A 21,785-nucleotide genomic window follows, 5' to 3' on the forward strand; every position below is an offset into this window, starting at 1 on the left:
GGCCTGAACAAGCAGGAGAGTGAAAGGCATGAATGGCATGGAGTGAATTGAAATGATGTGTTATGCATGGGTCGACATGATGTCTCTGGGTTGAACCAAGGCATTAGGAGTGGCTAAGGGAAACCATGGAAAAAAGTCTGTGGGCCTTGTGGATAGGGGGTTGTGCTTTCAGTGTGCTGGACATGATTACTAGAGAATGGCTGTGAGTGAATGTGGCCTTTCCATGTCTGTTCCTGTTGCTACCTCACTAATGTGGGACATTGTGATTAAGTATTTAGGATTGGACATCTGTGTGAATAGATTGATGACTTGATTAACGGAGGCTAACAAATGTAATTGTATATAAACGATTTTGACACCAGTGCATTGATTACACATGACAGTCAGAAAATGGATTTGAGTGGATGCATCCTTTCTTTGTCTGTTCCTGCCACTGCCTTGCATACATGGGGAAACATTGATTAAGTATGAAAAGAAATTTATTTTACTGGACTTTGCCTGTTCAAGGTTATACAGCAAGTGAAAAATCACTTTGGCTGTATCATTGGGATACAGTCTCATCAAAGACCTTCCAACTTCAAAGACGTCTTCATTTCTCTGCTTCTGGAAGTAGCGCTGCATTTGGCAGAAGGAAACTTTAGAAAGGTCCTGGGTAACACCGGGACTCTTTCATAAAAATTGGTCCTGGGGTGATAATGAATAATAGATATTTTAAGATATTTTTCATGCTGAAGAGCTTTGAATAATCAAATAGGTTCTAGATTTTTACAATTTCCACAAAAGTAGTCAGTCTAGCTGTTGTGGTTGGCTCATAGTGACATCTGTGGGTAATTGGTGGAAGCAAACATCAGCTGGTATTTCAAAAGAAGGCAGAGCCAGTTAGATGTCCTATGACTTCCAGAACAGTCCATTACAGAACAACTCTTATAACAAGCAGAGCAGCAAAAGGGTTAAGAATCACTTTTCTTTTTAAGTCTTCTTTTCAGTTTATATTGTTCCTTTCCTCATCATTGATTGTCATCCATAAGACTTTCTTAAGTTTTTAGGTTTTCTATTGTCTTTGCTTTTCTAACCTGAATTATTTTTTATGGCCTTTGTCTGTTGCTGGTGCTATCTCACTCATGTGAGAAAAGGTGATTAAGTATTAAAAAGAAATATCAATGTAAGTAGATAGATGAATCCTTTAAAGGAAGCTGACATGTATAATTGTATATAAAAATTTTTAACACTAGTGCATTCATTACACATGACAACCAGAGAATGGATGTGAGCGGATATATCCTAGATGATGACTTTCTAATGGTCACCTGTACCATGAGATATAACTTGTATTTATCTGTACCCTATGATAGGGTAACATCCTTGTTAAAACACTTTTATTTATTGCCTGTCACATTTTTTAACTACTATTTTCAGTTACTTAATATATTGATGATGTAACCAGACTTCACCTACAGATGAGTCCATTGTTTCTCTGCTCCTGCACAGAGTACAGCCTTGAAGCTGTTGGAGCCTCATAAAAGAGTCCTTGGGCTGTTTAGTAACAGTGATGATAATAATTATCTGTGTGAATGGTTCCAAGTGAAGGTTGGTGTGGAGCAGGGTTGTGTAGTTTCACCATGGCTGTTCACTTTGTTTATGGTTGGGGTGATGAGGGAGGTGAATGTGAGGGTCTTGGAGAGAGGAGTGAGTCTGTTGATGATGAGAGGTCTCAGGAAGTGAGTCAGTGGTTTGTTGATGATACAGCACTGGTGGTGAATTCAAGTGATAATCTGCAGAAGTTGGTGACTGAGTTTGGAAGAGGATGTGAAATTAGAAATTTGAAATTGAATGTGAATAAAAGCAAGATTATTAAGTTTATCAGGGTTGAAGGACACTTTAGTTTCCATGTGAATTTAATTGCAGAAAAATTGGAGAAAGTGAAGTGTCTTACATATGTGAGAGTGGATATGGCAGTGAATAGAAGCGGAAGTGAGTCATAGGAGTAGGGGAGGGTCGCGAAGGTTCTGGGAGCACTGAAGAATGTGTGGGAAGAGAGAACTTAATCTAGAGGGCAAAAATGGGTAAGTGTGAAGGACTAGTAGTCCCAGCAATATTATATGGATGTGAGGCATGGGCTATAGATAAGGCTGTGCAGAAGAGGGTGGATGTGTTGGAAATGAAATGTTTGAGAACAATATGTGGTGTGAGGTGGTTTGATTGAGTAAGTTATTAAAGGGTAAGAGAAATGTGTGGTAATAAAACTGAGATTGTTAAGAGAGCAGAAGAGGGTGTGCTGAAATTGTTTCGACATATGGAGAGAGTGAGTAAGAAAAGGTTGACAAAGAGGATGTATTTTCAGATATTGAGGGAATAAGCAGAATGGGAAGACCAAATTGGAGATGGAGGGATGGAGTGAAGGGGATTTTAAGGAATTGGGACCTGAACATGCAGGAGGGTGAAAGGCATGCACAGGATGGAGAGAATTGAAATTATTTGGTATACTGGGGTTGACATGCTGTCAATGGTCTGAACCAGGGCATGTAAAGTGTTTTGGGTAAACCATAGAAAGGTCTGTGGGGCCTGTTTGTAGATAGGGAGTTGTGGTTTTGGTGCTCATTGCTAAGTTAGAGAATGGATGTGAGCGGATGTGGCTTTCCTTCATTTATTCCTGGCAATAACTCAGGAAATGGCAATCAAGTATGAAAAAAGAATTATGATTTTATATTGTAAAGCCTTTGTTAATGCCAAAAATCTTTCTTGCTTGGAGTTACACCTATTTATTAATTGATTTTAAATACAAAACAGTATTTGTGTGGCGAGGTGGCGATGGAAATGAATAAAGGCAGACAGTGTGAATTGTGTGCATGGGTATATATGTATGTGTCTGTGTGTGTATATATATGTGTACATTGAGATGTATAGGTATGTATATTTGCGTGTGTGGACGTGTATGTATATACATTGTGTATGGGGGTGGGTTGGGCCATTTCTTTCATCTGTTTCCTTGCGCTACCTCGCAAAAGCGGGAGACAGCGACAAAGCAAAATAAATAAATAAATAAATATTTGTGTATCTTTTTGTTAAATAGATATTACTGAATGTCATGCATTTCATTAATTTCAGCATCTCCTCAGAAATGCAAGACAAGATTTTTACCTTGGGAGGAGGTAGAAATGCTGGGTGGATGTGAGTGGGTTGGACAACTTACCTCCCAGCTTAGACTAAACCTCCCACCTGAAGAAATTGTTTCAGAGTACATTGCTGATGCTGCTCAAGCCGCTGCATGGAGGGTATGTCCATTTGTTGTTACTTAAAGAAATGTTTATATAAGTCATAGGACATTTGATGTGACATAAAAAAGTATAGTTATTTTAAGGCATGCATTTGGACTAGACCATCACCACAAAATTTTTATTTGAGAAAATGCCAAATAATGAGATCATGAGCTAAATTTGTTGTTCTAGGAATGGCTTTAGTCTTTATATTTTATATTTGTTTGCAGTGTCCTGCATTAGCAAGGTAGCACCTAGAACAGACATAGGAAAGGCCTTGATCACTCATATCCATTCTCTATCTGTTATGTTTAATGCATCTCAACCCCTGTGTGCCACATCACTCCAATTCACACTATCCCATTCATGTCTTTCACCCTCATGCATATTCAGTTCTGAGTCTTCAAAATCTGATTTACACCATTCTTCCATCTCTGATTTGATCTTTCCTTTCTCCTTGTCCCCTCCACTTTTGACATGTGTATCTTCCTTAACAACCTCTCCTCGCTCATTCTCTCCATATGTCCAAACATTTCAGCACAACCTTTTTAGCTCTTTCATCCATACTCTTCTTATTACCACACCTCTCTCATAGCTTAGTATTACTTACTTGAGCAACCCTCCTCACACCATATATTGTCTGTAGACATTTCATTTCCAACACATCCACCCTCTTTCATACATTCTCATCTGTAGCCCTTGCCTTGTGTCCACACAACATTATTGGGACTTCTGTACCCTCAAAAATACCCAATTTCACCCTCCTAGATAGTGATCTTTATTTCCATTTCTCAATGCTCCCAGAATTTCACCCTCTCACCTACCACGTGACTCAGCTCTGCTACCATGGTTCCATTTGCTGCCATGTTGACTCCTAGCAATCTTAAACCCTTCATTTCCTCCAAATTTTATCTGTTCAAACTCAGACTCCAACCACCCTGTCTCTGTGCTCTACTTATTCTCATAACCTTGTTTTTATTTACATTTACTCTGATCTTTTCCATTCACACACTCTCCCAAACTTGGACACCTACTGCAATTTGTCACTTGAATCTTCCACTAGTGCCATGTTCTCAGCAAACAGTAACTAATACTTCTCTGACTCCTTCTCCTACAGACTGCACAACTGCTTCTCTTTCAAAGACCCTTGCATTTGCGTCCCTTACCACCCCATCTGTAAATGAATTAAACTGCCTAGATGACATGACACCCTACTGCCACAGACCCACCTTTATCTGGAAGTGTTCACCTTTGTCTCTTCTTACTCACACACACACTTTACTCTCATGATAAAAGCTCCTCACTGGTTCTAATAGCTTTCTTCCTCCACCTTATATTTGTAACACCTTTCACAAAGCATCTTTGTCAACCTTGTCCTATGTTTTCTTCAGATCCATAAGTACCACTTACAAATCCTTCTGTTTCTCTAATAATTTCTCACACTTTCTTCAAAGCAAACACTTAAGCCAAACATCCTCTTCCCCTCCTGAAACTACATTGTTCCTCCCTAATCTGATGTTTTATGCATGCCTACACCCTCTTATTCAGTACACTTAACTAACCAGGTATGGTTAACAAAGTTATACCTGTGATTTGAATACTCACATTTGTCTCCATTACCTTTATACAGTGCACAGGCAGTACCTGCATTCTGCCAGTCCTCAGGCACCTATCCATGATCCACAGAAGAGGGTGTAATGAAATGGTTTCATCGAATGAAGAGAATGAGTGAGGAAAGATTGACAAAGAGGATACATGTGTCAGAGGTGGAGGGAACAAGGAGAAGTAGGAGACCAAATTGGAGGTGGAAAGATGGAGTGAAAAAGATTTTGAGTGATCAGGGCCTGAACATGCAGGAGGGTGAAAGGCATACAAGGAATAGAGTGAATTGGAACGATGCATTATACTGGGGTTGACGTGCTGTCAATGGATTGAACCAGGGCATGTGAAGCGTCCGGGGTGAACCTGGAAAGTTTTGTGGGGCCTAGATGTAGAAAGGGAGCTGTGGTTTTGGTGCATTACACATCACAGCTAGAGACTTGAGTGTGAATGAATGTGGCCTTTGTTGTCTTTTCCTAGTGCTACCTTGCACACACGCAGGGGGAGGGGCGTACCATTTCATGTGTGATGTGGTGGCGACAGGAATGGATGAGGGCAGCAAGTGTGAATATGTACATGTGTATATATGTATATGTCTTTGTATGTATATGTATGTATACGTTGAAATGTATAGGTATATACATGTGTGTATGTGGGCGTATATGTTTATACATGTGAATCTGGGTGGGTTGGGCCATTCTTTCGTCTGTTTCCTTGCGCTACCTCGCTAATGCAGGAGACAGCGATAAAGTATAATAGATAAATCGGGGAGATAAATAGGGGATAGGGGAGAAAGAATACTTCCCATGCATTCCTCACGTGTCATAGAAGGTGACTAAAGGGGACAGGAGCAGGGGGCTGGAAACCCTCCCTTCCTTGTATTTTAATTTTCTAAAAGGGGAAACAGAAGGAGTCATGCGGGGAGTGCTCATCCTCCTCAAAGCCTCAGATTGGGGTGTCTAGATGTGTGTGGATGTAACCAAGATGAGAAAAAGGAGAGATAGGTAGTATGTTTGAGGAAAGGAACCTGGATGTTTTGGCTCTGAGTGAAACGAAGCTCAGGGGTAAAGGGGAAAAGTGGTTTGGGAATGTCTAGGGAGTAAAGTCAGGGGTGAGTGAAAGGACAAGAGCAAGGGAAGGAGTAGCACTACTCCTGAAACAGGAGTGGTGGGAGTATGTGATAGAGTGTAAGAAAGTAAACTCTAGATTGATATGGGTAAAACTGAAAGTGGATGGAGAGAGATGGGTGGTTATTGGTGCATATGCACCTGGGCATGAGAAGAAAGATCATGAGAGGCAAGTGTTTTGGGAGCAGCTGAGTGAGGGTGTTAGTAGTTCTGATGCACGAGATTGGGTTATAGTGATGGGTGATTTGAATACAAAGGTGAGTAATGTGGCAGTTGAGGGAATAATTGGTGTACATGGGATGTTCAGTGTTGTAAATGGAAATGGTGAAGGGCTTGTAGATTTATGTGCTGAAAAAGGACTGGTGATTGGGAATACCTGGTTTAGAAAGAGAGATATACATAAGTTTACATATGTAAGTAGGAGAGATGGCCAGAGAGCGTTATTGGATTATGTGTTAATTGATAGGCGCGCAAAAGAGAGACTTGTGGATGTTAATGTGCTGAGCGGTGCAACTGGAGGGATGTCTGATCATTATCTTGTGGAGGTGAAAGTGAAGATTTGTAGAGGTTTTCAGAAAAGAAGAGAGAAAGTTGGGGTGAAGAGAGTGGTGAGAGTAAGTGAGCTTGGGAAGGAGACTTGTTTGAGGAAGTGCCAGGAGAGAATGAGTACAGAATGGAAAAAGGTGAGAACAAAGGAGGTAAGGGGAGTGGGGGAGGAATGGGATGTATTTAGGGAAGCAGTGATGGCTTGCGCAAAAGATGCTTGTGGCATGAAAAGCGTGGGAGGTGGTCAGATTAGAAAGGGTAGTGAGTGGTGGGATGAAGAAGATTATTAGTGAAATAGAAGAGAGAGAGGCATTTGGACGATTTTTGCATGGAAATAATGCAAATGACTGGGAGATGTATAAAAGAAAGAGGCAGGAGGTCAAGAGAAAGGTGCAAGAGGTGAAAAAGAGGGCAAAAGAGAGTTGGAGTGAGAGAGTATCATTAAATTTTAGGGAGAATAAAAAGATGTTTTGGAAGGAGGTAAACAAAGTGCATAAGACAAGGGAATAAATGGGAACTTCAGTGAAAGGGGCTGGGGCTAATGGGGAGGTGATAACAAGTAGTGATGATGTGAGAAGGAGATGTAGTGAGTATTTTGAAGGTTTGTTGAATGTGTTTGATGATAGAGTTGCAGATATGGGGTGTTTTGGTTGAGGTGGTGTGCAAAGTGAGAGGGTTAGGGAGAATGATTTGTTAAACAGAGAAGAGGTAATAAAAGCTTTGCGGAAGATGGAAGCTGGCAAGGTAGCGGGTTTGGATGGTATTGCAGTGGAATGCATTAAAAAAGGGGGTGACTTTATTGTTGGCTGGTTGGTAAGGTTATTTAATGTATGTATGACTCATGGTGAGGTGCCTGAGAATTGGCGGAATGCTTGCATAGTGCCATTGTACAAAGGCAAAGGTGGATAAAAGTGAGTGCTCAAATTTCAGAGGTATAAGTTTGTTGGGTATTCCTGTTAAATTGTATGGGAGGGTATTGATTGAGAGGGTGAAGGCATGTACAGAGCATCAGATTGGGGAAGAGCAGTGTGGTTTCAGAAGTGGTAGAGAATGTGTGGATCAGGTGTTTGCTTTGAAGAATGTATGTGAGAAATACCTAGAAAAGCAAATGGATTTGTATGTAGCATTTATGGATCTGGAGAAGGGATATGATAGAGTTGATAGAGATGCTCTGTGGAAGGTATTAAGAATATATGGTGTGGGAGGTAAGTTGTTAGAAGCAGTGAAAATTTTTTATCAAGGATGTAAGGCATGTGTACATGTAGGAAGAGAGGAAAGTGATTTGTTCTCAGTGAATGTTGGTTTGCAGCGGGGGTGCGTGATGTCTCCATGGTTGTTTAATTTGTTTATGGATGGGGTTGTTAGGGAGGTGAATGCAAGAGTTTTGGAAAGAGGGGCAAGTATGCAGTCTGTTGTGGATGAGAGAGCTTGGGAAGTGAGTCAGTTATGGTTCGCTGATGATACAGCGCTGGTGGCTGATTCGGATGAGAAACTGCAGAAGCTGGTGACTGAGTTTGATAAAGTGTGTGAAAGAAGAAAACTGAGAGTAAATGTGAATAAGAGCAAGGTTATTAGGTACAGTAGGTTGAGGGACAAGTCAATTGTGGGGTAAGTTTGAATGGAGAAAAACTGGAGGAAGTGAATTGTTTTAGATATCTGGGAGTGGATTTGGCAGTGGATGGAACCATGGAAGCGGAAGTGAATCATAGGATGGGGAGGGGGTGAAAGTTCTGGGAGCATTGAAGAATGTGTGGAAGTCAAGAACATTATCTCGGAAAGAAAAAATGGGTATGTTTGAAGGAATAGTGGTTCCAACAATGTTATATGGTTGCGAGGCATGGGCTATGGATAGAGTTGTGTGGAGGAGGGTGGATGTGCTGGAAATGAGATGTCTGAGGACAATATGTGGTGTGAGGTGGTTTGATTAAGTAATGAAAGGGTGAGAGAAATGTGTGGTGGTAAAAAGAGTGTGGTTGAGAGAGCTGAAGAGGGTGTTTTGAAATGGTTTGGTCACATGGAGAGAATGAGTAAGGAAAGACTGACCAAGAGGATATATGTGTCAGAGGTTGAGGGAATGAGGAGAAGTGGGAGACCAAATTGGAGGTGAAAAGATGGAGTGAAAAAGATTTTGAGTGATTGGGGCCTGAACATGCAGGAGGGTGAAAGGTGTGCAAGGAATAGAGTGAATTGGAACCATGTGGTATACTGGGGTTGACTTGCTGTCAATCGACTGATGCAGGGCATGTGAAGCATCTGGGGTAAACCATGGAAAGTTCTGTGGGGCCTGGATGTGGAAAGAGAGCTGTGGTTCCAGTGCATTATTACATGACAGCTAGAGACTGAGTGTGAACGAATGTGGCCTTTGTTGTCTTTTCCTAGCGCTACCTCGCACACATGAGGGGGGAGGGGGATGGTATTCCATGTGTGGCGAGGTGGCGATAGGAATGAATAAAGGCAGAGAGTGTGAATTGTGTGCATGGGTATATATGTATGTGTCTGTGTGTGTATATAATTGTGTACATTGAGATGTAAAGGTATGTATATTTGTGTGTGTGGACGTGTATGTATATACATGTGTATGGGGGTGGGTTGGGCCATTTCTTTCGTCTGTTTCCTTGCGCAACCTCGCAAATGTGGGAGACAGCGACAAAGCAAAATGAATAAATAAATAAATATATTTATAAAAAAAAATAAAAAAATATTTTATTATTATTATTATTTTGCTTTGTCGCTGTCTCCCGGGTTTGCGAGGTAGCGCAAGGAAACAGACGAAAGAAATGGCCCAACCCACCCCCATACACATGTATGTACATACACGTCCATACACGCAAATATACATACCTATACATCTCAGTGTACACATATATATACACACACAGACACATGCATATATACCCATGCACACAATTCACACTGTCTGCCTTTATTCATTCCCATCGCCACCTCGCCACACATGGAATACCATCCCCCTCCCCCCTCATGTGTGCGAGGTAGCGCTAGGAAAAGACAACAAAGACCCCATTCGTTCACACTCAGTCTCTAGCTGTCATGCAATAATGCCCGAAACCACAGCTCCCTTTCCACATCCAGGCCCCACACAACTTTCCATGGTTTATCCCAGACGCTTCACATGCCCTGCATCAGTCCACTGACAGCACGTCAACCCTGGTATACCACATCGATCCAATTCACTCTATTCCTTGCCTGCCTTTCACCCTCCTGCATGTTCAGGCCTCGATCACTCAAAATCTTTTTCACTCCATCTTTCCACCTCCAATTTGGTCTCCCACTCTCCTCGTTCCCTCCACCTCCGACACATATATCCTCTTGGTCAATCTTTCCTCACTCATTCTCTCCATGTGCCCAAACCATTTCAAAACACTGTCTTCTGCTCTCTCAACCACGCTCTTTTTATTTCCACACATCTCTCTTACCCTTACATTACTTACTCGATCAAACCACCTCACACCACACATTGTCCTCAAACATCTCATTTCCAGCACATCCATCCTCCTGCGCACAACTCTATCCATAGCCCACGCCTCGCAACCATACAACATTGTTGGAACCACTATTCCTTCAAACATACCCATTTTTGCTTTCTGAGATAATGTTCTCGACTTCCACACATTCTTTAAGGCTCCCAGGATTTTTGCCCCCTCCCCACCCTATGATTCACTTCCGCTTCCATGGTTCCATCCACTGCCAGATCCACTCCCAGATATCTAAAACACTTTACTTCCTCCAGTTTTTCTCCATTCAAACTTACCTCCCTATTGACTTGACCCTCAACCCTACTGTACCTAATAACCTTGCTCTTATTCACATTTACTCTTAACTTTCTTCTTTCACACACTTTACCAAACTCAGTCACCAGCTTCTGCAGTTTCTCACATGAATCAGCCACCAGCACTGTATCATCATCAGTGAACAACAAATGACTCACTTCCCAAGCTCTCTCATCCACAACAGACTTCATACTTGCCCCTCTTTCCAAAACTCTTGCATTCACCTCCCTAACAACCCCATCCATGAACAAATTAAACAACCATATATATATGGAGGTAAGGAGAGTGGGGGAGGAATAGGATGTATTTAGGGAATCAGTGATGGAGTGCACAAAAGATGCTTGTGGCATGAGAAGCGTGGGAGGTGGGTTGATTAGAAAGGGTAGTGAGTGGTGGGATGAAGAAGTAAGATTATTAGTAAAAGAGAAGAGAGAGGCATTTGGACGATTTTTGCAGGGAAAAAATGTAATTGAGTGGGAGATGTATAAAAGAAAGAGACAGGAGGTCAAGAGAAAGGTGCAAGAGGTGAAAAAGAGGGCAAATGGGAGTTGGGGTGAGAGAGTATCATTAAACTTTAGGGAGAATAAAAAGATGTTCTGGAAGGAGGTAAATAAAGTGCGTAAGACAAGGGAGCAAATGGGAACTTCAGTGAAGGGCGCTAATGGGGAGGTGATAACAAGTAGTGGTGATGTGAGAAGGAGATGGAGTGAGTATTTTGAAGGTTTGTTGAATGTGTTTGATGATAGAGTGGCAGATATAGGGTGTTTTGGTCGAGGTGGTGTGCAAAGTGAGAGGGTTAGGGAAAATGATTTGGTAAACAGAGAAGAGGTAGTAAAAGCTTTGCGGAAGATGAAAGCCGGCAAGGCAGTAGGTTTGGATGGTATTGCAGTGGAATCTATTAAAAAAGGGGATGACTGTATTGTTGACTGGTTGGTAAGGTTATTTAATGTATGTATGACTCATGGTGAGGTGCCTGAGGATTGGCGGAATGCGTGCATAGTGCCATTGTACAAAGGCACAGGGGATAAGAGTGAGTGCTCAAATTACAGAGGTATAAGTTTGTTGAGTATTCCTGGTAAATTATATGGGAGGGTATTGATTGAGAGGGTGAAGGCATGTACAGAGCATCAGATTGGGGAAGAGCAGTTTGGTTTCAGAAGTGGTAGAGGATGTGTGGATCAGGTGTTTGCTTTGAAGAATGTATGTGAGAAATACTTAGAAAAGCAAATGGATTTGTATGTAGCATTTATGGATCTGGAGAAGGCATATGATAGAGTTGATAGAGATGCTCTGTGGAAGATATTAAGAATATATGATGTGGGAGGCAAGTTGTTAGAAGCAGTGAAAAGTTTTTATCGAGGATGTAAGGCATGTGTACGTGTAGGAAGAGAGGAAAGTGATTGGTTCTCAGTGAATGTAGGTTTGCGGCAGGGGTGTGTGATGTCTCCATGGTTGTTTAATTTGTTTATGGATGGGGTTGTTAGGGAGGTGAATGCAAGAGTTTTGGAAAGAGGGGCAAGTATGAAGTCTGTTGGGGATGAGAGAGCTTGGGAAGTGAGTCAGTTGTTGTTTGCTGATGATACAGCGCTGGTGGCTGATTCATGTGAGAAACTGCAGAAGCTGGTGACTGAGTTTGGTAAAGTGTGTGAAAGAAGAAAGTTAAGAGTAAATGTGAATAAGAGCAAGGTAATTAGGTACAGTAGGGTTGAGGGTCAAGTCAATTGGGAGGTAAGTTTGAATGGAGAAAAACTGGAGGAAGTAAAGTGTTTTAGATATCTGGGAGTGGATCTGGCAGCGGATGGAACCATGGAAGCGGAAGTGGATCATAGGGTGGGGGAGGGGGCGAAAATTCTGGGAGCCTTGAAGAATGTGTGGAAATCGAGAACATTATCTCGGAAAGCAAAAATGGGTATGTTTGAAGGAATAGTGGTTCCAACGATGTTGTATGGTTGCGAGGCGTGGGCTATGGATAGAGTTGTGCGCAGGAGGGTGGATGTGCTGGAAATGAGATGTTTGAGGACAATGTGTGGTGTGAGGTGGTTTGATCGAGTAAGTAACGTAAGGGTAAGAGAGATGTGTGGAAATAAAAAGAGCGTGGTTGAGAGAGCAGAAGAGGGTGTTTTGAAATGGTTTGGGCACATGGAGAGAATGAGTGAGGAAAGATTGACCAAGAGGATATATGTGTCGGAGGTGGAGGGAACGAGGAGAAGTGGGAGACCAAATTGGAGGTGGAAAGATGGAGTGAAAAAGATTTTGTGATCGGGGCCTGAACATGCAGGAGGGTGAAAGGAGGGCAAGGAATAGAGTGAATTGGATCGATGTGGTATACCGGGGTTGACGTGCTGTCAGTGGATTGAATCAAGGCATGTGAAGCGTCTGGGGTAAACCATGGAAAGCTGTGTAGGTATGTATATTTGCGTGTGTGGACGTATGTATATACATGTGTATGGGGGTGGGTTGGGCCATTTCTTTCGTCTGTTTCCTTGCGCTACCTCGCAAACGCGGGAGACAGCGACAAAGCAAAAAAAAAAATATATATATATATATATATATATATATATATATATATATATCTCGCTTTTTAAACCAGGTATTCCCAATCATCAGTCCTTTTTCAGCACATAAATCTACAAGCTCTTCACCATTTCCATTTACAACACTGAACACCCCATGCATACCAATTATTCCCTCAACTGCCACATTACTCACCTTTGCATTCAAATCACCCATCACTATAACCCGGTCTCGTGCATCAAAACCGCTAACACACTCATTTAGCTGCTCCCAAAACACTTGCCTCTCATGATCTTTCTTCTCATGCCCAGGTGCATATGCACCAATAATCACCCACCTCTCTCCATCAACTTTCAATTTTACCCATATTAATCGGGAATTTATTTTCTTACATTCTATCACATACTCCCACAACTCCTGTTTCAGGAGTATTGCTACTCCTTCCCTTGCTCTTGTCCTCTCACTAACCCCTGACTTCACTCCCCAGACATTTCCAAACCACTCTTCCCCTTTACCCTTGAGTATACTTATGTAAGTAGGAGAGATGGCCAGAGAGCGTTATTGGATTACGTGTTAATTGACAGGCGTGCGAAAGAGAGACTTATGGATGTCAATGTGCTGAGAGGTGCAACTGGAGGGATGTCTGATCATTATCTTGTGGAGGCTAAGGTGAAGATTAGTATGGGTTTTCAGAAAAGAAGAGTGAATGTTGGGGTGAAGAAGGTGGTGAGAGTAAGTGAGCTTGGGAAGGAGACCTGTGTGAAGAAGTATCAGGAGAGACTGTGTACAGAATGGAAAAAGGTGAGAACAATGGAAGTAAGGGGAGTGGGGGAGGAATGGGATGTATTTAGGGAATCACTGATGGATTGCGCAAAAGATGCTTGTGGCATGAGAAGAGTGGGAGGTGGGCTGTTTAGAAAGGGTAGTGAGTGGTGGGATGAAGAAGTAAGAGTATTAGTGAAAGAGAAGAGAGAGGCATTTGGACGATTTTTGCAGGGAAAAAATGCAATTGAGTGGGAGAAGTATAAAAGAAAGAGACAGGAGGTCAAGAGAAAGGTGCAAGAGGTGAAAAAAAGGGCAAATGAGAGTTGGGGTGAGAGACTATCAGTAAATTTTAGGGAGAATAAAAAGATGTTCTGGAAGGAGGTAAATAGGGTGCGTAAGACAAGGGAGCAAATGGGAACTTCAGTGAAGGACGTAAATGGGGAGGTGATAACAAGTAGTGGTGATGTGAGAAGGAGATGGAATGAGTATTTTGAAGGTTTGTTGAATGTGTCTGATGACAGAGTGGCAGATATAGGGTGTTTGGGTCGAGGTGGTGTGCAAAGTGAGAGGGTTAGGGAAAATGATTTGGTAAACAGAGAAGAGGTAGTAAAAGCTTTGCGGAAGATGAAAGCCGGCAAGGCAGCAGGTTTGGATGGTATTGCAGTGGAATTTATTAAAAAAGGGGGTGACTGTATTGTCGACTGGTTGGTAAGGTTATTTAATGTATGTATGACTCATGGTGAGGTGCCTGAGGATTGGCGGAATGCGTGCATAGTGCCATTGTACAAAGGCAAAGGGGATAAGAGTGAGTGCTCAAATTACAGAGGTATAAGTTTGTTGAGTATTCCTGGTAAATTATATGGGAGGGTATTGATTGAGAGGGTGAAGGCATGTACAGAGCATCAGATTGGGGAAGAGCAGTGTGGTTTCAGAAGTGGTAGAGGATGTGTGGATCAGGTGTTTGCTTTGAAGAATGTATGTGAGAAATACTTAGAAAAGCAAATGGATTTGTATGTAGCATTCATGGATCTGGAGAAGGCATATGATAGAGTTGATAGAGATGCTCTGTGGAAGGTATTAAGAATATATGGTGTGGGAGGCAAGTTGTTAGAAGCAGTGAAAAGTTTTTATCGAGGATGTAAGGCATGTGTACGTGTAGGAAGAGAGGAAAGTGATTGGTTCTCAGTGAATGTAGGTTTGCGGCAGGGGTGTGTGATGTCTCCATGGTTGTTTAATTTGTTTATGGATGGGGTTGTTAGGGAGGTAAATGCAAGAGTCTTGGAAAGAGGGGCAAGTATGAGGTCTGTTGGGGATGAGAGAGCTTGGGAAGTGAGTCAGTTGTTGTTCGCTGATGATACAGCGCTGGTGGCGGATTCATGTGAGAAACTGCAGAAGCTGGTGACGGAGTTTGGTAAAGTGTGTGGAAGAAGAAAGTTAAGAGTAAATGTGAATAAGAGCAAGGTTATTAGGTACAGTAGGGTTGAGGGTCAAGTCAATTGGGAGGTGAGTTTGAATGGAGAAAAACTGGAGGAAGTGAAGTGTTTTAGATATCTGGGAGTGGATCTGTCAGCGGATGGAACCATGGAAGCGGAAGTGGATCATAGGGTGGGGGAGGGGGCGAAAATTTTGGGAGCCTTGAAAAATGTGTGGAAGTCGAGAACATTATCCCGGAAAGCAAAAATGGGTATGTTTGAAGGAATAGTAGTTCCAACAATGTTGTATGGTTGCGAGGCGTGGGCTATGGATAGAGTTGTGCGCAGGAGGATGGATGTGCTGGAAATGAGATGTTTGAGGACAATGTGTGGTGTGAGGTGGTTTGATCGAGTAAGTAACGTAAGGGTAAGAGAGATGTGTGGAAATAAAAAGAGCGTGGTTGAGAGAGCAGAAGAGGGTGTTTTGAAATGGTTTGGGCACATGGAGAGAATGAGTGAGGAAAGATTGACCAAGAGGATATATGTGTCGGAGGTGGAGGGAACGAGGAGAAGAGGGAGACCAAATTGGAGGTGGAAAGATGGAGTGAAAAGGATTTTGTGTGATCGGGGCCTGAACATGCAGGAGGGTGAAAGGAGGGCAAGGAATAGAGTGAATTGGAGCGATGTGGTATACAGGGGTTGACGTGCTGTCAGTGGATTGAATCAAGGCATGTGAAGCGTCCGGGGTAAACCATGGAAAGCTGTGTAGGTATGTATATTTGCGTGTGTGGACGTGTGTATGTACATGTGTATGGGGAGGGTTGGGCCATTTCTTTCGTCTGTTTCCTTGCGCTACCTCGCAAACGCGGGAGACAGCGACAAAGTATAAAAAAAAAAAAAAATATATATATATATATATATATATATATATGTATATTCCTGGTAAATTATATGGGAGGGTATTGATTGCGAGGGTGAAGGCATGTACAGAGCATCAGATTGGGGAAGAGCAGTGTGGTTTCAGAAGTGGTAGAGGATGTGTGGATCAGGTGTTTGCTTTGAAGAATGTATGTGAGAAATACTTAGAAAAGCAAATGGATTTGTATGTAGCATTTATGGATCTGGAGAAGGCATATGATAGAGTTGATAGAGATGCTCTGTGGAAGGTATTAAGAATATATGGTGTGGGAGGAAAGTTGTTAGAAGCAGTGAAAAGTTTTTATCGAGGATGTAAGGCATGTGTACGTGTAGGAAGAGAGGAAAGTGATTGGTTCTCAGTGAATGTAGGTTTGCGGCAGGGGTGTGTGATGTCTCCATGGTTGTTTAATTTGTTTAAGGATGGGGTTGTTAGGGAGGTAAATGCAAGAGTTTTGGAAAGAGGGGCAAGTATGAAGTCTGTTGGGGATGAGAGAGCTTGGGAAGTGAGTCAGTTGTTGTTCGCTGATGATACAGCGCTGGTGGCTGATTCATGTGAGAAACTGCAGAAGCTGGTGACTGAGTTTGGTAAAGTGTGTGGAAGAAGAAAGTTAAGAGTAAATGTGAATAAGAGCAAGGTTATTAGGTACAGTAGGGTTGAGGGTCAAGTCAATTGGGAGGTGAGTTTGAATGGAGAAAAACTGGAGGAAGTGAAGTGTTTTAGATATCTGGGAGTGGATCTGGCAGCGGATGGAACCATGGAAGCGGAAGTGGATCATAGGGTGGGGGAGGGGGTGAAAATTCTGGGGGCCTTGAAGAATGTTTGGAAGTCGAGAACATTATCTCGGAAAGCAAAAATGGGTATGTTTGAAGGAATAGTGGTTCCAACAATGTTGTATGGTTGCGAGGCGTGGGCTATGGATAGAGTTGTGCGCAGGAGGATGGATGTGCTGGAAATGAAATGTTTGAGGACAATGTGTGGTGTGAGGTGGTTTGATCGAGTGAGTAACGTAAGGGTAAGAGAGATGTGTGGAAATAAAAAGAGCGTGGTTGAGAGAGCAGAAGAGGGTGTTTTGAAGTGGTTTGGGCACATGGAGAGAATGAGTGAGGAAAGATTGACCAAGAGGATATATGTGTCGGAGGTGGAGGGAACGAGGAGAAGAGGGAGACCAAATTGGAGGTGGAAAGATGGAGTGAAAAAGATTTTGTGTGATCGGGGCCTGAACATGTAGGAGGGTGAAAGGAGGGCAAGGAATAGAGTGAATTGGAGTGATGTGGTATACCGGGGTTGACGTGCTGTCAGTGGATTGAATCAAGGCATGTGAAGCGTCTGGGGTAAACCATGGAAAGCTGTGTAGGTATGTATATTTGCGTGTGTGGGCGTATGTATATACGTGTGTATGGGGGGAGTTGGGCCATTTCTTTCGTCTGTTTCCTTGCGCTACCTCGCAAACGTGGGAGACAGCGACAAAGTATAATAATAAAAAAAAAAAAAAAATATGTGTGTGTGTGTGTTTGTGTGTTTATGTATATACATGTATATGTGGGTATATGGGAATGAATATAGGCAGCAAGTATGCATTTTTTACATGTGTATATATGTATATGTTTGTGTATGTATTTATATATGTATATGTTGAAATGTATAGGTATATATATGTGCGTGTGTGGACATGTATGTATATACATGTGTATGTGGGTGGGTTGGGCCGTTCATCATCTGTTTTATTGCACTACCTCACTAATGCGGGAGACCAGTTAAGTATGATAGAATATAAATATGTATGTTTGTGTGTAAAATTTGTTAATATATAGCCTCAAGGACCCCCTTCTCTAGGAGTTCCTGCAGTTTCAGGCATGTGACACAGGCAGTAGCAGGTAAAGGATTGATTTCTTTGAAGTGGAAAGTTTTTCCATGAGATTGTTGTCTGACAGTACAAACTTGCTAAAAGGTCATCTCTGCAGCTGCTTTAATAAGTTTGTGGTTAGATGTTACAACCACCTGAAGTTGTGTCGTCTACGCAGCATAGTGTTTTCAGGGATCTTTTCGCTGAAGTAGAGTATATCATATCTGTGCACTTGCATGGATTGCTGCCTCAAACCACATAGTAGGGTTTGTAGGTTTCTGTAATATCTGTACATGTCTTCTCCGTTGTTATTGGACTCCACCTGAAAGTGGTAACTCTGCTAGGGAAAAGTCATCTACATTGCAATGGTATCATTATCAGTGGACAAAAAGATGTCCAGTCCTGTAAAGGAATTTCTTCATTCTAAAGAGTCCATCATTTCTTTGCTTCTGCTTGGAGTACAGTCTGAAACAGCAGAAACCCAAGAGAAGCAGTCCCGGATTTTTATGATTAATGATGTCTCCTCCTACAGGCAATGCTTAGCCTAATGGAAGATCTGCTCCGATCATCCCATTCGGAGGCATGGGGAAGTGCTGCAGAGCCCTCCTCTTGGCCTTCCTTGGTGCCTCCCCAGGATATCACTCTCCACCACGTCCTGAGTGCTCTTACTAATGCTCGACCAGAATTTGAAATCTTCACAGATTACGGACTAGGTACACCTCTTGAAACTGCTTGTTTAAGTAATGCTTAATTGAATTTAGACTTGAAGTTTAATGCATGAAATAGGGCAATGTGGACTGGAGGGTTCTTTTAGAACTGTCTTCATCATCTTCACTACCATTTGAAAGCACTGGAGTGATATTGCTGGTGTGTTTCATAACAGATTATTGATCTGAAGAGTATGAAAAGTTTAACTTGCTGATGGTGTCCTGTTTGAAATTTTAGTTATTGTATGAAGTATTTGATTATGTGATTGACAGGTGAGAATACGAAAAGCCATACTCAGTTGAAGAGATGTGTTAAGGCTCTCAGGTATACTTGTGGTGTAGCATATGTAACTGGAAGAATGCATTTGAGAGATATGCTGCAGCTGTTACTTAGTATGGGTTTTGAATGGGCTACCTTGCTGTTAAGGGACAAATACCCTGTTAGATGTATCAGATGTAACAAGAAGTCATACCAATACCATGGTATGGACCACTTTCATGTTACTTGGGCCAGCCATTCAGAACTGATTTCCAGATTCCAGTCATTATGTTTTTGACCATGCACCATCTAAGTTGTAATGGCTTCAGCACATGTATAGTTCTTGACATTGATTAATTGAGTGTAAGATCTGTATATTGGAAAATGTAGCTTAATCCTTATTTTATTACTTGTATAGTTGCTCACTTGGGTTAAATCTGGCTGTATTATATGTGTATGTGAAAACATGGTATCCCTGGTCAAGCATCTTGCATATGATGAGTTAGTCAGGTTAATCATAGACACCATATACACAGTGATGACTTGGATTAAACTACCTCACTTCTTTGCAATTGGGAAAACTTTACAAGATATTAAGCGTGATATTATGAACATTCTTTTGTCAGGAACTTTTCTGCTGGTGACTTGATGCAGTGGTAAGGGTTGATTTTTTCATGGGTTACTTCAGTCATCTGGACAGCAGGCATTATACCTCTGTGGAGTAAAGTTACCCTCATAGTTTGAATATTGGTAGATGGCCATGTTATCAGGTGTGGAGAAGAATTGAATTTCCATCCTGTTTCATTTTTGTAAGATATATCTTGCCTTACTTTTACTTCAGGTGTAAAACAGTGTGATTATTTTAAATGTATAATCTCTCCGTTTTTCTCATATAGACATGATTAACAATTAATTAGAAACAGAAATTTTAGGACTTCGTTATTGAAGAAATTACAGCATGTTTTGTTCTATATTATAAAGGTCACATAAATTATATAATTCCAAAACTATCTGTGATATTCTAGATATGATTTTAAGGCATTCATTGTTGAAAATCTTTATAATAAAAACTCAGGGTTCGATGAAGTTGGTTATTACTATCCATGTTGAATTGATGAGCACCATGAACAGACAAGCTGAATACTGCCAAGAAAGCGAGGACTGGTGTCCTCCTCACTATTTGTTATTGTTTAAGAGGACTTGTGGAAAATGAAATTTTTTGTTGGTCTACATAAAAGTAACTTCTGAGTTTTTCAGGCCAGGATACAGGGTCAGAGTAGTCTTTCAGGCCAGGATGCAGGGTCAGATTAACCAGCTCTCTAAACATCATATGTGGGTTGCTTAGCAACAGTGATCAGCTCTCAGCTAGGTTGTGTTTGGTGTAAGGTGATTGTGACTAGCTTTGCTAAGTTAGGATAATAGTCTTATGTTCTTCATGAATTGACCATGGTCAAAAGTTTGTTTAAAGTATGAAATTTCAGACAAGTAGATATGATTTTAGAAAAAAAATGCCATTTCATTGCATTTGGTAGAGGCATATGAAAAATTCATAAGAAAGAACTTTGGTAAGTTATGGCTCTGTAACTGTTGAATGTTGTTTTACATTTTTGTAATAAAGGTAGAATGTGCTAAAATAAACAATGAACTACCATGGTGTAGCAGTTAGTGTTACAGACCCTGACATGTTCATAGGGTGCACAGGCATGAGCCCACAAACATTCAAATTCTGACTTAGCATTTCATCCACAGTCAACCCAGGTGTATGTGTATATGTATAGATAGGGTTGCACAGGGGAGGTCGGATGTGGTGGAAATGAAATGTTTAAGGACAATATGTGGTGTGAGGTGGTTTGATCAAGTAAGTAATGAAAGGGTAAGAGAGATGTGTGGAAATAAAAAGAGTGTGGAGAGAGAAGAGGGTGTGTTGAAAATGATTTGTTTATATGGAGAGAATGAGTGAAGAAAGGTTGACAAAGAGGATATGTGTCAGAGATTAGGGAACAAGGAAAAGCGGGAGACCAAATTGGGGATAGAAGGTTGGAGTGAAAAGATTTTGAGCAATCAGGGCCTGAACATGCAGGAGGGAGAAGGGTGTGCACAGAATAAAGTGAATTGAAACAATGTGGTATACTGGGGTTGATGTGCTGTCTATAGACTGAACCAGAGCATGTGAAATATCTGTGGTAAACCATGGGAAGGTATATGGGACCTGGTTGTGGATAGGGAGCTGTGGTTTCAGTGCATTGCACATTACAGCTTGAGAATGAGTGAGTGAATGTGGCCTTTTTTGTCTTTCATGGTGTTCCAATTCACTCTATTCCTTGCACGCCTTTCACCCTCCCACATATTCAGGCCCCGATCACTCAAAATCTTTTTCACTCCATCTTTCCACCTCCAATTTGGTCTCCCACTTCTCGTTCCCTCCACCTCTGACACACATATACTCTTTGTCAATCTCTCCTTATTTATTCTCTCCATGTGACCAAACCATTTCAAAACACCCTCTTCTGCTCTCTCAACCACACTTTTTTTTTTATTACCACACATCTCTCTTACCCTTTCATTACTTACTCGATCAAACCACCTCACACCACACATGTCCTCAAACATCTCATTTCCAACACATCCACCCTCCTCCGCACAACTCTATCTATAGCCCACGCCTCGCAACCATTTAACATTGTTGAAACCACTATTCCTTCAAACATTTTTGCTTTCCAAGATAATGTTCTCGACTTCCACACATCTTTCAACGCTCCCAGAACTTTCGCCCCTCCCCCACCCTATGATTCATTTCCGCTTCCATGGTTCCATCCACTGCCAAATCCACTCCCAGATATCTAAAACACTTATACCCCCATAATTTGAGCACTCACTTTTATCCCCTTTGCCTTTGTACAATGGCACTGTGCAAGCATTCCACCAAATAATCAGGCACCTCACCATGAGTCATACATACATAAAATAACCTTACCAACCAGTCAAAAATACTGTCACCCCCCGTTTTTAATAAATTCCACTGCAATACCATCCAAACCTGCTGCCTTGCCGG

The 21,785-nt window shown here is 41.7% G+C and overlaps 1 protein-coding gene across 1 annotated transcript in view; it reads left to right on the plus strand.

The window, feature by feature from the left end:
* LOC139753748 (uncharacterized) overlaps positions 1 to 19,819 on the plus strand; it is a 137,613-nt gene extending 117,794 nt beyond the window's left edge. The window contains exons 11-12 of the mRNA XM_071670561.1: positions 3,106 to 3,272; positions 18,300 to 19,819. Of these exons, the coding sequence (XP_071526662.1) occupies positions 3,106 to 3,272; positions 18,300 to 18,518 (386 nt within the window). The 3' untranslated portion in view covers positions 18,519 to 19,819. The remainder of the gene's footprint in view (positions 1 to 3,105; positions 3,273 to 18,299) is intronic.
* Positions 19,820 to 21,785: the final 1,966 nt, after the last annotated feature.

The sequence above is a fragment of the Panulirus ornatus genome, chromosome 15 (assembly GCF_036320965.1).
Source record: "Panulirus ornatus isolate Po-2019 chromosome 15, ASM3632096v1, whole genome shotgun sequence".
Classification (NCBI taxonomy): Eukaryota; Metazoa; Arthropoda; class Malacostraca; order Decapoda; family Palinuridae; genus Panulirus; species Panulirus ornatus.